The 14,997-nt window shown below is 37.2% G+C and overlaps 1 protein-coding gene across 4 annotated transcripts in view; it reads right to left on the minus strand.

Annotated features, from left to right (window-relative positions):
• Positions 1-1,217: 1,217 nt before the first annotated feature.
• Positions 1,218-14,997, minus strand: part of plcb3 (phospholipase C, beta 3 (phosphatidylinositol-specific)) — a 72,467-nt gene continuing 58,687 nt past the window's right edge. For 2 of the 4 annotated variants that reach the window (XM_079803073.1, XM_079803075.1), the window contains 10 exons: positions 13,428-13,563; positions 13,213-13,248; positions 12,980-13,089; positions 11,908-12,017; positions 11,195-11,354; positions 11,004-11,080; positions 10,836-10,925; positions 8,476-8,536; positions 5,838-5,924; positions 1,218-3,659 (listed from right to left, as the gene is read on the minus strand). In XM_079803073.1, the coding sequence (XP_079659199.1) occupies positions 3,375-3,659; positions 5,838-5,924; positions 8,476-8,536; positions 10,836-10,925; positions 11,004-11,080; positions 11,195-11,354; positions 11,908-12,017; positions 12,980-13,089; positions 13,213-13,248; positions 13,428-13,563 (1,152 nt within the window). In that variant the 3' untranslated portion in view covers positions 1,218-3,374. Of the gene's footprint in view, positions 3,660-5,446; positions 5,925-8,475; positions 8,537-10,835; positions 10,926-11,003; positions 11,081-11,194; positions 11,355-11,907; positions 12,018-12,979; positions 13,090-13,212; positions 13,249-13,427; positions 13,564-14,997 lie in introns of those variants that run through there. The other 2 variants (XM_079803074.1, XM_079803076.1) reach the window with 2 other exon arrangements.

The raw sequence follows: 14,997 nt of genomic DNA on the forward strand, positions 1-14,997 counted from the left end.
TCCTAAATTTATATCCTAATATTTAATGAGATTGCGGAGGATTGTTTTTTTTTTCAGTCACTTGAATGTTTGATGTTAAGCTGCAATCAGAAATGGAGTTGTTCCAACCAGCATTTTTGCAACATCACTGTCCCATCAAAAAAACAAGCCTTGCAAAGCAATCCCAGCTGTAGATCAAAGCAAACAGGCTTTTTGTGTTTTTTACTGTCGCCATCTTCAAATAAAGACCGGAGAGGCTTTTGTACTTAGAAGCTGTTGAAGGGTCTTAAGAATTGCATTCAGCTCTGAGGCGCTTTCATAAGCCTCACAATTATAATATGTTTTTTTTAAATAGTTGCTCTAAAAAGGAGACAAATCCCCTCTTCTATCTCAAACTCTGTGGTAAAACTGTAGCAACTAGTCAAAATGGGTCAAAGGTTATTCTAAAAATCATGTTTCACAGATGTCTTTCAAAAGAAATCATCAGGAGACAAGTGAGGAAGTATTAACTCTTCAAAGCAATGTCATATGACAATAGAATAGCATCTATTTATAAGCAAACTGTACAGCAATGCTGAATGATATTCAACGTCAGGATGCTTTATGCATATAATGCCTTGGTGTGTAGATGAGGTATTTAAAAACAATAAATCAATTTTCAAGGGTGCGCTGCTTTTGTTTTGACAATTCCCATGTCTGAAACCCACACATTGGGTTTTCATCTTTTATGGGAACTTACCATAGACATAATGATTTTTATACTGTACAAACTGTATATTGTATCCCCTAACCCTAAAACGTTCTGCATTTTCAAAAAACAACATTTATATGCTGTTTTCCTCAGGGGGACCAACACACACACACACACACACAAATTTAAACAAAAATAAGAAATATTGCCTTGCATAACTCAAAATAATGTTAAATTCAAGTAATAAATTGACTAAAAATGAAATAAAAGCTAAACAGGCATAACAATTATAAAAAAAAGTACATATGCTAATTCAAAATATTAATAAATACTATTATAGTTCATAAATATTACGAAACACTAGACATTTTCTTTCTTCTCTACACATTCTTTGTAATAAGAAAATAACTATCATTACATAATTGAGGATGTCTCGCACACCTTCATCTTGTCACGTAATCTGTCCTTCACAAAACCATTTCACAATCTAAAAACTTGTTCTCATCCTATAAAAGTAGAACTGAAAGAGGGAAGCACCAGCCAGACATGTTTGGCAATGTTCTGTATTTATTGAATGTACAGTTATATTATTTATCGAGGCAATAAAAATTACATCCAGAGTAATAGTTTTCCCCTTAAACAAGGCAGACCAGTACATTATCTACATACAGTGTTAACAAATAGTGTGTCAGTAGAAGCTGAGAAAGAGACAGACACGGAGAGACAGAAACTATGGGATATGTAGGCTACTTGGTTAAAGCTGTAACTGAGGCCGAGCAGAAGTTAGCCCTTGGTTAAGCAGGTTTTGTCCCTTAAAAGTCTGACTGCAGTCCTCACAGATTTCAGTACACAAAGTATCACTCAGTTTGGGCCCACAAGTGTGATGGACCAGCCTGGCTCATCCCCTGAGGACGTATGATTATAGACTGAAATTAACATGCTAATGTCTGCCTTGAAAAAACAAACCGTATACCAACAATTAACTCAATTTACAGGACATGATTTGCAAAGCATTTACAAAGTAAAAGGTGCTAAAATTAAAAAAACAAAAAAAAACAAACAACAGAAGAACAACAACCTGAATTTTGTCCCATTTTAAGACACTAAAAAGTGGGGTTCTAAATCCCATGATTTAAAAAAGAAAAGGAAAAAAAGGAATTGTTGGGTTTTTAAAATGATAAAGTAGTGCCATTCAACCATTACTAAACATAAAAACCATACCACGTTATTACACAGGCAATCATAAAGTGTCTACAATTAAAAAAAATAATACAATTACAGGCCATAAAGTATTTAGGTGCTTCTCATTAAAACACTTGTACCTCATTTGAACCAAAACAATACAATGACAGACAGGCAGTAAAAGACAGCTGAATGGTGCTTAGGATGACTGTAGAACGTGTGCATGTTGTTGGGACACTGGATCAGCCTAACACAAGCAAAAGACAGACGTCGCTCACGACTTCTCCTCTAGTCAGTAGTAGAATTCATTTACCTCTAAAATGGAATGAATTACATGTAGATCGATATAAACTCTCATGTGGTTTCGAATGAAATACACACACTAATATTTCCTGGTAGTATGTACAACACTAATGTCCCTCTCCAAAGATAATGAGACGTGGAGAGAGGAAATGTTTACATGCAAGTACCATTTATCCCTGCTTATACGGGTATATAAAGCTATTGACTGAACATGCGAACACATTAAATGGGCTCATGAGTCATATAAACACCCTCAAAGCTCGCTTCTCATAGTGAATGATGGGGTTTTCCCATCTCACTTCAGCCCTTTTACCTTCTGGCCTTCTAAACTCTACTGTGCAGTGTCCATTCTTGCAGCCATCACCCACCCCCCCCCCCCCCCCCCCACACCCCACACACACACACACAAACACACACACACAACACACACACACAACACACTTAAGGAAATTTTTTCATCAATGCATGGAGAAGAAACGTAACGTGCATATTGCATATTACGTTACTTACTCTGCAAATGTAATTGTTTGATAGTCATAAGTGCTGTAATCATTGTCTTTGTCAAAGTGCTTCGATCGAGATCATAAAGCACACTGTCATGCTCTGGTATGATAGTGTGATTAATGCACGCTAGCACTGGATACATGTACGTCAACTCCAACAGTCTTAATTTTAAGCCTCGGAGCCCTGAGAGATACGAAGAGAGTGAAAGGATGGTGGGGAAAAGACGCAAATGGACTTAGAACCAGAAAACTGACCCAATTTATAATAGTAAACAGGAAGAGGAGGGTGACAGAAGACTAGATTACAATACGAGAAGGCAAAATCCAACCGTCATGTATTCTAATTGATTACTGCCAAATTTACACTGCCACCTTCAGGACGACTCGTGGAACTACACGTAAAGCTGCAAAGTGCACAATATACAACAGAAATAAATAGAGAAGTCCCTCTGTTTTCCACAGGTTTCTTACGTACAGGCATTAGTATGTACGAGAGCCCAAGTCATTAAAGCTAGATAAAATCCACAATTCATTAAAACAGAACTTTGGTTTAAAAAAAAAAAAAAAAAAAAAATTGTCTGATTTGATCCAGAAAGACAGATTTAAAAAAAATCCTCAAAAAATGCATAACATTTTTAGTAATACTATGCATATTCTTTAAATCCACTGTGGACAGAAATGGATTGGAAAAACAAATAAAGCAAACTTTAGTATCACTAGTACACTCCTGTCGAACCCGTCTCTGACTTGACGGGAGTGTTTGAGGTTGAGGAGGATTCCAGCAGTGAGATATTGCCTATGTTGCTCCAGCTGTGGTTCGGGGAGGAGTAAGGGGGTGTGCTGCAGTTGGAGGAGGGGCCAGAGCTGGGGCTGTCATTGGCCTGACCTATCAGGGTGTCTTTACGAGGGCCTTTGCTCTCGAACTCCAGCAGGAGGTGAGAGACCTCCTCTGGCACGAGCTTCAGCACCGCCTCGTACTCGAAGGTCAGACGGTTCTGGTTCTGCAAAGATGTGAGGATTTAGAGTGCCATTCCACATGGAGTAAGAAGAAAAAATAATTCAAGCTCAATAACATTATTATGAGATAACAAAAAGGTTGGGTTATATGACCAACTAGGGTTGGGTGATATGACTAAGTTTTTATGTCACAATAAGCAATTTTGGACCCACTTTATATTAGGTGTCTTTAACTACTATGTACTAACATTTAAATTGATAATTTAATACAATGCACTTATTGTGTACATACATGTTTTTACATTGTACTTACATATTAAAAAATACCTCCATGTAATTACATCTGTAATTCATTTCTGTAGTTACGTTTATAATTACACTGTTGACACTTCCCTTACACCCAACCCAACCATTAAACGTACCCATACCACCACACCTGTCCATCCGCTTGTTAAGTAGTGACATAAGGAACGCCGTTTCTGGGTCCAAGCCTCAACTCGTTTCACTTGAGAATGCCATCGACGGCCGTTTATGAGCGCTATTTATTCGTATTAAAAATCAAACATATATATATATATATATATATATATATATATATTAAAATTACTTAGTCAAGAGCAGTGTTTGATAAAATTAAGGACACTGACAGCAAAAGGTATATTAGGATGTTGTCCTAATATATGTTCATATAAGACCGAACACTCAGATCCAATATAATGATGCATATTCGATTTCCCCCCAGCTGTTTAAGACATAATCGACTATGTTTACCTGAATACTTTCCATTTAAAAGGATAGTCCACCCAAAAATGTAAATATAATAAAAGCCTAAATTAAATCTGATCATCAATACAAAGGGATCGTATCTCTTCACAGGACTTGGGATTCATATTATGATGCCTTTGTGACCGCTTTGGTTACCAGTACTTTTAATGGAGGGACCCCAGGTTTCATTAAAAATATCTTAAAGGCACAGCATGTAAGTTTTGCCACTAGAGGTCACTTATTCATAGCAATGCGTAGCTTGATGAGGCTATGGATGAGCCAGGAATCATGGTAGTTGTCGTCTTCACCTCCACAGCCGACTGGACTCATGGAAGACAAATTCAAATTATGGGGTAACGCAGCACTGTTTTACTTGGTAAAAATAGTCATACTAAAAGTTATGTTATAACGTTACTCTGTGCGTTAGCTTGGTGGCTTGCTACGAGACACTTGTTGCTGACTGGAGTAAGCTAGATCGATTTTAGAATAACACATTAACAAAAGCTGGATGACTTTTGTTGCTAAATGGCATGCAGTTCATTTTAAAATATATTGTATGGTGGAGAAAATGCTATATTACTGTTACTACAAATAAAGCTCTTTCTGATTATGCGGTCAGCCACTTGACAAAATAGTGTTGTCTCTGAGGCATATGGTACATACCAAAAAAACAAGGTAAATCAATTCAGTACTTACAAACTATTACAGGCGGCTTTCTGCGCATACACTTTGGATATGTGCGTTTAGAAAACAGTGTGTCAAACTGCGTGCAAATACGGAATTGAGTTCTCTTTCTTGTCTTGTTGTACTTGAACAGTTTAAAATCAAGGCAAGGAAATGTATAGCAGTTGTAAAAATCGTACTGGTTTATCGTGACTGGTATATTCCCTACCCTTACTTGAAATAGTGTAAGAAGCTTTAAGAACCTGAAATTACATTACTTTTTTCTCACATCATTTTGAAGCAAAAACTCAATGCAAATACACACATTATTCAAAGGTCTTTTGAACACATATCTATTGTGTGTTTTGAAGCCTTAATTTTAAAACAAATTTTTTGGTTTTTTAAAAATTATGCATAAACATTATTCTCTCAAAAATACAAGCATGTACATACATGCTGCTCAGATATTATGGTAGCCCAGTTTGTGCTGAATACAGAGTAATTACACTTTTGCCATTAATATGTTTATAAGCAAATGAAAATAGCACAATTGTCAGCATGTCAAAACTTCTAAAGGCCCCAAAACAGCTCAGACTTCAGAGGGTTAATGACAGTGACTGACATTATATCTCTTGTAGCTATCGTATTTTGGCAAAAGCTATAGTTACAATGGGACACATCTGTAAGGGATACTTTCTAAAGTTTGCCTTAAAAAGTAGGAATCGATCAGTAAAAGATAAAAAGGGACTAGCATGTCAGGACTGAAGGCAGAAAAGATCTGTGCATGGACTTACCGCAGGAACCTCCTCCTCTATCTTCTGAAGGATTTCCTTGTGAAGGATTTTTAACTTGTCTTGACGCTTCCCCTGAGACTCTTCCAGCTACACAAAGAGAGAGAGGGAATTAAGGGAATTTATGAGGAACATTGACCTTGATTGTACAGGCGTATGTTTTATATGGCTCTGTACCACTTTGTCCTAACAAGGTGTTGAGCAATAACAGTGTCAAAGACAGTTTCTGTCTAAAAGTGATGAGACATTCTGTTGAGTGCTTGTTTATTAGACAGTTTTCTTGACTAGGACCAGTCAGGTTTTTACTATGGGTGGAGCTACCCAGCGATGAAACGAAAACAGAAACATCCAGTATCTATGGCTCTGATTGGCTATTTATTGTCTTGTGCTGTATTAAGGCTGTGACACACACCAAGCTGATGATCGGCAAACTTCGGCCATCGTTGAGTGACTGTCTGTCTAGTTTTTGCTCTGTGTTCCACAGCATTGGCACTAGTCTGACCCCTGTGGGCAGCTTTTTGGCCAATTGAGCATGTTGACTCTGCGATGGAGCACAGCGGTGACAGATCATTGTGACTGGCTGTTCAGCTTAGTGAACCAGTGCTCAAGAAGGGAAATTAAAGTGACGAAAGCAAGCAACTGCTACTGTGTTTTACGGTTCATACCACAGTCATAACCACAGTCATAGCCACAGTCGTAGCTCTTCCGGTTAACCTTTTGAATGACGCACATGCTGGAATGGAGAGATTTTTCCAATTATGCAGGCACAGAACGTACGTGGTAGCAGCCTGCTGGCTATAGACTTTGCAGTGTATAGGCAGTGTTCGAAAAGCGGAAGCTTCAAATAGGAGCGTAAAAAAATTTCCACTGCAGCATGTTTCAATGACTATGGCCATAGCATGGGATTGTAAAATTCAGCACTGACTGATACTTCTAAAGACACCAACCTCAGTATACAATTGAAAACTGTGAAACAAAGAAAAAAAAGGTGTCATAATATTCTGATGCATATTTTGTGATTTCAAGGGGAACGTGCAAGCCATACTATGTATGCGCAATCTGATCACCTTATTTTATTGCAGAACTGCAAGAATACAATACAAACAACATTTCACATTAAAGAGCATTAGAGTTAGATATATTTTTTAATATTATTTACAACTTAAGTCTATTTTGGGGGGATTAAATTAAAGGTTTTGGGGGAAACTTATATTAAACAATAATGTTCAAATTTTTCATGCACTTACTTTATGATGCAATTTTTAATAATTACATCAAATTGAAGTTGTTTAAATAAAGGAAGATTTCCAGCTCATAGAAGATTATTCAAAAATATCTGGTTTGATCATCAAAAACTATTCATATCCTCCGTGTTTGAGTGCAATGATTGGATATTATTTATACTGTAGACAATAATGGGGGGGTAATACAATGCAAAAATTAACAAAATAACATTAAAAATTAAATTAAATCAGTCTGATTATTCATCTGGAAGTAACTTTAATCTCATGGCTGGCATTGATGTCAATCGCACCTCTCAGATAATGTTACAATAAAACAACACAGCCCTGAAGTGTCAGCAGAGATTGTTAGATTGCTAGACTCTACCATGTGAAGGCCTCATCAACACAACAGCCAGTGGCACTGATCCTCAACAAAACCGTTTCCATACCGGCGTGATGAATCCGACCTTCACCCAGATGGAACTGGATTAAATATTTTGAATGTTCCGATCCCAATCTGACTTCTGAGCTGTAACGCTGGCTGAATCATAATCATACACGGTTCGTTCATTGGCTAGAGGAGAACTGGCCCCCCGACTGAGCCTGGTTTCTCCCAAGGATTTTGTTCTCCGTTCTGTCACCTGATGGAGTTTGGATTCCTTGCCACTCTCGCCTCTGGCTTACTTAGTCGGGGACACTTAATATTCAACAATATTATTGATCTGACTGCATTGACACCATTGTATGAGAACTGAACTGAGCTGGACGATGACATCAATGTTTTCTCCAGAGCTGCTGTATAGATAAATTAACTCAATAACTTTCTTACAACAGAAACAAATCAACCCTGAACTTAAGCTGGACAATGACACTATTTTCCTTCAGAGCGGCTGTACAGCCAAAACAAACTATATAAAAAGTGCTATATAAAGGTGACTTGACTTAAAATAAGCAACGAAATACATAGGTATCATGTAAGTCTAAATAATGAGTTTTAAATATTGACGTTTATTGTTAAGGTAACTAAATTAGTTTAACTTTCTTCTAAAAACTGCCATCCGTTCATTGACAATAATTCAGGCAGAAATTTCTTTACACTACTAATCGGAGCAGGATGTGACGACACGGGGACTGTGATAAAGGAATATTCAAACGCAATTTTTTGGCCCAGATGCAGGCGATGTGAGGTGACACCACAGCTGGCTTTTGTTGCCCCTTTGATGTCAGTTTGGTGTGTCTGGGCCTTTATGCTCTCAGTACAGGCCAAAAAAAATTCTTAAAAAACCTGACAATGGAAACTTAAGGGGCACCTAATTAGGACAAGGTGTAAAGTCTTCAATAATTATCAGTTCGTATAAAAGAGCCATTTACATAAACAAATCCACATAATACTAAATCCAGACACTTCCAGAACTCACCTGACGGATTAAGTTGACCGATTCATTGATGTGTTTTCTATTGATCTCGTTCTGCTCCCTGCTAAGTGAGAGAATGACAGAAGGAGGTTACTTTCCTTGTACAATTGCTATGGGGTGAGTCGAGGTGCCGAGTGCAATGCTGAACTCTCCAGATGTTAATGGCTCGAACAACCTCAGCAGCAACTTCAAAAAATGCTCTCATTTATCTTTGCGTCAATGTTTCACTTGGCACAGTTTCAATAACAGGACAGAGAAATAGGTTGATCTCTTTTAAAAGATCTTTAGGCATTTCAGAACATTTCTAGACTAAGCTACAGGTCGAAATGTTTTTAAAATAATTCAGAAAAACATTAAAGGGCACAGCAGACCCCATTGTGGGGTCCCCATTGTGTAAATGTAAATTGTCTTTCATATATGGACAAAATACATGATGACAGAATTTAAATTTTTATGCGAGACAATGAGACAAAGAGTTAAATAAAAATTCTGTCATCATTTATTCACCCTCATATCGATCCAAACCTGAGTGGTTTTCTTTCTTCTGTGAAACATAATGAAAGATATTTTGAGAAATGTCTTTATCCAGTAAAAGTTAATGGTAATCAAAACTGTTTAGTTACCAACCTTCTTCAAAATATCTTGTTTTGTGTTCTGCAGAAGAAAGAAAGTCGTACAGGCAGGGGCTCCGCTAGCAATTTTGGGCCCTATGAAAGAATATGAGTTTAGGCCCCCTACCGCACCTATTCCGCACCAAACATACAAGCCAACCTAGCTATCCAAAATCTAATACTGACCTATTACGCAAGCTCGCTCATTCCACAAGAGAAATGCACATTTCATTATCAGAGAGTAGCCTATTTCTTTTCGTTTTGAATTTTCATTTATTTTGAAAATGTCTCATGTCTGTGAGATGCTCTCCAGTTCACGTGCAATGCTATTAAAGGATTAGTTCACTTTCAAATAAACTTTTGCTTATAATTTACTCACCCCCTTGTCAACCAAGATATCCATGTCTTTCTGTCTTCAGTCGAAAAGAAATGAAGATTTTTGATGAAAAGATGAGAGGTTCAGTACAGAGGTTCCAAAGGGCTTTAAACCACATCAAACGGTACCAGGCGATCAATAAGGGTCTTATCTAGCGAAACGATCTGTCATTTTTTTTTTATAAATAAAGTTTAAGTTTTATAAGCACAAATGCTCGCCGTGCTCTGTTCAGTGATGCGTGCTCGTGACGTCACGTAATACACAATTACGTTGAAAAGGTCACGCTAGACGCAGGCGCAAAGACGTTTGAATATGTGGATACGGTCCTCCTTCCGCTCATTTGTAAACACTGACTCGGTACTTCCGCCTGCGTCTAGCGTGACCTTTTCAACGTAATTGTGTATTACGTAATGTCACGAGCGCGCATTACTGAACAGAGCACGGCGAGCATTTGTGCTTATAAAACTTAAACTTGATTTATTTAAAAAAAAAAAAGACTGATCGTTTCGCTAGATAAGACCCTTGTTGATCGTCTGGTACCATTTGATGTGGTTTAAAGCCCTTCTGAAGCTGTACTGAACCTCTCATTTGGACCTTGAACCGTATGGAGTCTATTGACTTCCATTTTATGGAGAAATATCCTGAAATCTTTTCATCAAAAATCTTCATTTCTTTTCGACTGAAGACAGAAAGACATGGATATCTTGGATGACAAGGGGGTGAGTAAATTATAAGCAAAAGTTTATTTGAAAGTGAACTAATCCTTTAATCGCGCCGGCGCCTCCATGTCTTGGTTATATTGTCTGCTATATTTGCTTATTGTTTATTAAATCCAGGCAATTGGTTGATGAAACATTGAATAAAATAAATTTATACAAATGAAATTCATTTTAAAGAAAGGCTTTCTACAAACCATAACTTAATGAAGTGGTCAAAATCATTTCTGACCTGCTCCATTTCTTCCAACATATTACGCATTTATGATGTGTCCTTTCTTACTAATGCTGTTCACTTTTCATAGTCAACATAGATTAAATAAAAAAAATAACATTATAATATTTAAACATAAATATGAATCTAAATACATTTATTCTTAAAGGCTACAACAAGTATAGTTGCCTACAGTACGGAGAAAGTTCATGTCGGAGCGGATTCATGTACGTAGTTTTACTGTTGAGCGTGAGCTGTTCATGAGTGGAGCGTTTTGCCGGAAATGCAGAAATAAGCCATAATATTGTTTTATTTGTAACTCTTTGGTAGATTATACATTTATGTGAATAAATGATGACAGATTTTTCATTTTTGGGTGAGCTAACAGTTTAACCCCAGGACTGCAACAGGCACTGTCCTTGAGATGAGAAAAAAACATTACTAACGTCTCAGCCTTTTCCTTTTCTCCTTTCTTGGCCTCTGTGATGCTGTTTACCCTCTTCCTTTCCAGAATTTTCTGTAACTCTTTCTTCTCTCTGCAAGTAGAAATGTGACATTTCAGCATTTGTCCAAACACACAAATGCACCTCAAAACACAACCAAACATTTCTTACTTGTCACACACGTCCTTGAGTTTTTTGATCTGGGATGCTTGACAATCCTGGGCGATTTCCCTCAGTTTCTGATTGGCCTGAGACAGAAGCACAAAGTCACAAAGAATCAGCATTTTTAGCAGTGTGTGTGTAGTGCCTCTCAGAGCAGCTGTGATCGCGATGTCTTTGGGCTTTTGTTATGCGTGTCATACCTCTTGGAGGTGGCATTGTTTAGCGTCTTTCTCTAGCTTATGTTGTGCCTTTCTGCGCACAACAAGCTCCTTCATCTGCTCTTCTCTGAGCTGCTCTGTCTGTTTCTGTAGCTCCAGATCCAGCTCGTTCAATTCTCTCTGCACGGGCTCCTCTGACCCACTGCGCACATACAAACAGCAAACAACCATTTATAATGATAACAATAACAAAAATTCATAAATAAATTATTCAACGTGAACACTCTCCAATGTTGTTTAAACCAAGGGCCAGTTTAAAATAATTTGATTAATTTATAACAAAGAAATGTTCTACTATAAAGTGAAGAAATATTTCCGATTCTGGGTCACTAATCAAATAAGCTAATTTGTGACACCGAGCATGTGAAAACTGCACAAAAGGTCAGATGTTCTCTGAAAGGTCAGAGTGTTTGAGTACTTATAACTAAATAAGGCAGTCTGTGCCTAAATACTGGTGTCGTTCCCTGCCTTAAACATTGTAAAATACCCATCAGAGGGCTGAAGCCCATTCCTATGCTTTATTCTCTGCTTAACACGATGTTCCTCCTCAGAACTGCACATTCAGTCTGCTTTACCACTCTGAACTCCTGACCTTTATATGATCATAATATAAAATACAGCAAACAGTTTCACACAACTACCTGGTCAACATCAATTAAGGTAAAAAGGTCAATGCCGACTTTAATTGCCCTCACTTTTTCTTCAGACTGGAGCGCATACGCTTCTCCATCTGACTCCGTTTCCTCTGGAGGTCAGAGTTCAGCTGATTACAGCGGGTCCTTTGTTCCTTACTGAGAGCCCACATCTGAAACACACAAATACACATTCTTTTTTTTTTTAGTTACTCTTTGGTCTTTCTGCCTTTGTTTGCATAGGACAGTCGAAAAGAAACAACTGGAGGGGAAAGAAGGTAATGGGACTCTGCTGGCATTTATCACAACGCTACAGCGCTGATATAAGTTCACCATTCTTATGCCACAGCACTTCTGAAAGCTTGATTGTGATTGGCTGATAGATGTTTAAAGGTGTTGATTAATTGTCTATAACAGCACGTTTATGAAGCGATTCCAGGTCTTGACTGCCATCATTCCAGCAAATGATCAAAACTTCAAAAAAGCCATCAAAACTACTAGAAATGACAAACAAATTAGATTTTCACCAAAGTAGTTTTTAATCATGTGACTGTTCAGCTAGCTCATTACTGAAATAAAACATCAATAAAAGCATCTAAAAACTAAACAATGCTCTTGCCTCGCAACTGAAAATTGAAGTTAACTTCGCTATCTACTGAGAGCTGTGGCAGACTCAATTCACGCTCTCAAACTATAACATTGTTACACTGTAACTGCTTAGAAACTGTGAGGTTTTCAAATTAGTAAATGGTAAATGGACTGCATTTATATAGTGCTTTTAACAGACCTACGGCCATCCAAAGCGCTTTACAGCTTTGTTAGTAACAGAGGCTTGGAGTTATTTCAACGAGAAGAAAGCAGTTTTACTTGCAACAGTTTTACAAATGAAAAAATGTCTTCAGATAAACACGTGTACATGTTTTGCTAACATGTTTTAGCACATTGTTGAAATATATTAGCAATGTGCTAAAAGATGCTAGCAACTTGCTAAACCCCCTTTCTAACCAGGTTTTCTCAACCCAACATTAAAGTTGATCTTGAAGAACTTTTTTATCAAGTTAAAAATTATTACCCACCCATGGTTGAACGTGACCATGTTGGTACATACATACAACATCATTTAAGCGCTTTTTACCTTTTTCATATGTTTCTTGCTCAACTCCTTGAGTTCCTTGCACTGCTTCTTCAACAGCTTCTGGTAGGAGTTGTGCTGTTTGAGCTCATCAATAAGCTGAGGTTCGATTACTGCAAAATACAAACAGACACACAGCTTGACCATGATATACAACACCTCTCAGTGCTCTGCAAGAGGCAAGTGACTGATGAAGATGAGCGTATGATGGTTAAATGATGGGGAGTGGATCTCACCTCTAAGAATATTGTTGACTAGATCTTCTTTGGGGCCTAAAATATATTATACACGAACATACAGGTCACTTAATGGACATTACATGCATATTCATAAGTAGACATCAACACAAAACTGACATGACTAACATTATGGCCAAAATGCAGACAGGTAGAGAGAGACAGATAATGATTGAGAAGATGACAGCAGGAAAAGATTTAGAGTTAGACCGAACCTGATGGAGGAGAGTTCATGACATCTGTGACTACAGAAGGAAGTGTTGGAGATGGCAGAGGGAAGATAGGGTCAGTAGAGGTCACGCAGCGAGAGTCAAACTTGTCTCCTCCTTCTTCTGGTTTCGCAGGTCCACCCTACATACAAACAAACACACACACACACACACACACACATGTTGGGATTCCATGTTTTATGGAGACTTTCTGGAGACTTTATGGAGAATGATGTGCTCATGAATAAAACATTGCTACTTACTTTAGAAGACTTGTAAGTACAGACACTAGCCATATGACACTTTTATGGTGATTTTTTTTTATTGGTTTTGAAGCTTGACAGCCTCTGTTCTCACCTAACTCACTTTCATTCATTATAATAAAAAGAGTGGCCAGAATATATATATATATATATATAAAAAAAAAAAGTGGTCTGCAACCTTATGGCACACAGAAGGATGTTTTGCTGGATCTGCGCGCTTGCGCAGGTTAAAATAGTATTTATAGTACTTAACTTAAAACAGGTGGTGTGACTAAAAGGAATCATTACCTCAAAATGTACGTCCATATGCAAGTTTGAGGGACTTTATTTAAATTAAACATGTACACCTCCCTAGCTATTAACACATGCCAGTGATTATCCATCCACTTGCAAATGTTAGCGAGCATGTCATAGTTTGTTCTAGAGTAAAAAAATCTTAAAAGTTTGGAACGACACAAAGGTGAGCAAATGCGGATTTTTTTCAAGTCCAGAAGAGAGATCAGAAGAAAGAACTGGTTGGTTACAGAGATTCAAATTTGACTGCGGACACTACTAGTATTTCTACTAGTGCTGGGAATCGATTAAAAAAAGTTAACTAATTAATCAAAAATGTTTCTGTAATTAATCGCGATTAATCGCAAGTTTTTAATATTTTAATAATTTCAGTTACTCTCCAAATTAATGTAGAAACAATTTAAAGACAGCATATTTTAAATATGTGTTGTAATGGCATCTTTTTATGAATGAAGGCCAGTATCAATGATACTAATTTCTCTATGAAACATTAATGACGTTACATTACAGTATAACTGAAAGCTCCCAATTTCAACATTTATTAGGCTTTAAAAAAGCAACTTTTAATTTAAGTGAACTTAAAACAATCTTTACATAAACCCATTATAATAAATGTTATTTTTACCTGTGGCCTTCCCTGTTAGACATATACAGAAATGTAATAGTTATCAAACACCTTTCTTAACTGCATAAATAATAAATGAAATATAGATTAATCATCATCAAAAGCTACAATTTTCTCTGTTCCCGTTGTTCTTTGATGAACATTAAAGTGGGCATGAAATCAAATTGTACAATTCCTATTTTTATATTTAATATTGTAGTGTTTACTATAACTGATTTATCTGTGCACTTCATTATTTTTAAAAAATTAATTTACACTTATAATCTTTAATCAAATACGTTAACTTTCCCTCCCCCATCGAAACGACTTCTCTTCTCTCCTGGTCACGTGCTACGGCGCGAGGGCGGGGTTATCGCCCCCTTTCTCGTTTCTGCACCGCCTCTCAGAAACTGTC

This window comes from Gobio gobio (assembly GCF_949357685.1).
Source record: "Gobio gobio genome assembly, chromosome: 2".
Classification (NCBI taxonomy): domain Eukaryota; kingdom Metazoa; phylum Chordata; class Actinopteri; order Cypriniformes; family Gobionidae; genus Gobio; species Gobio gobio.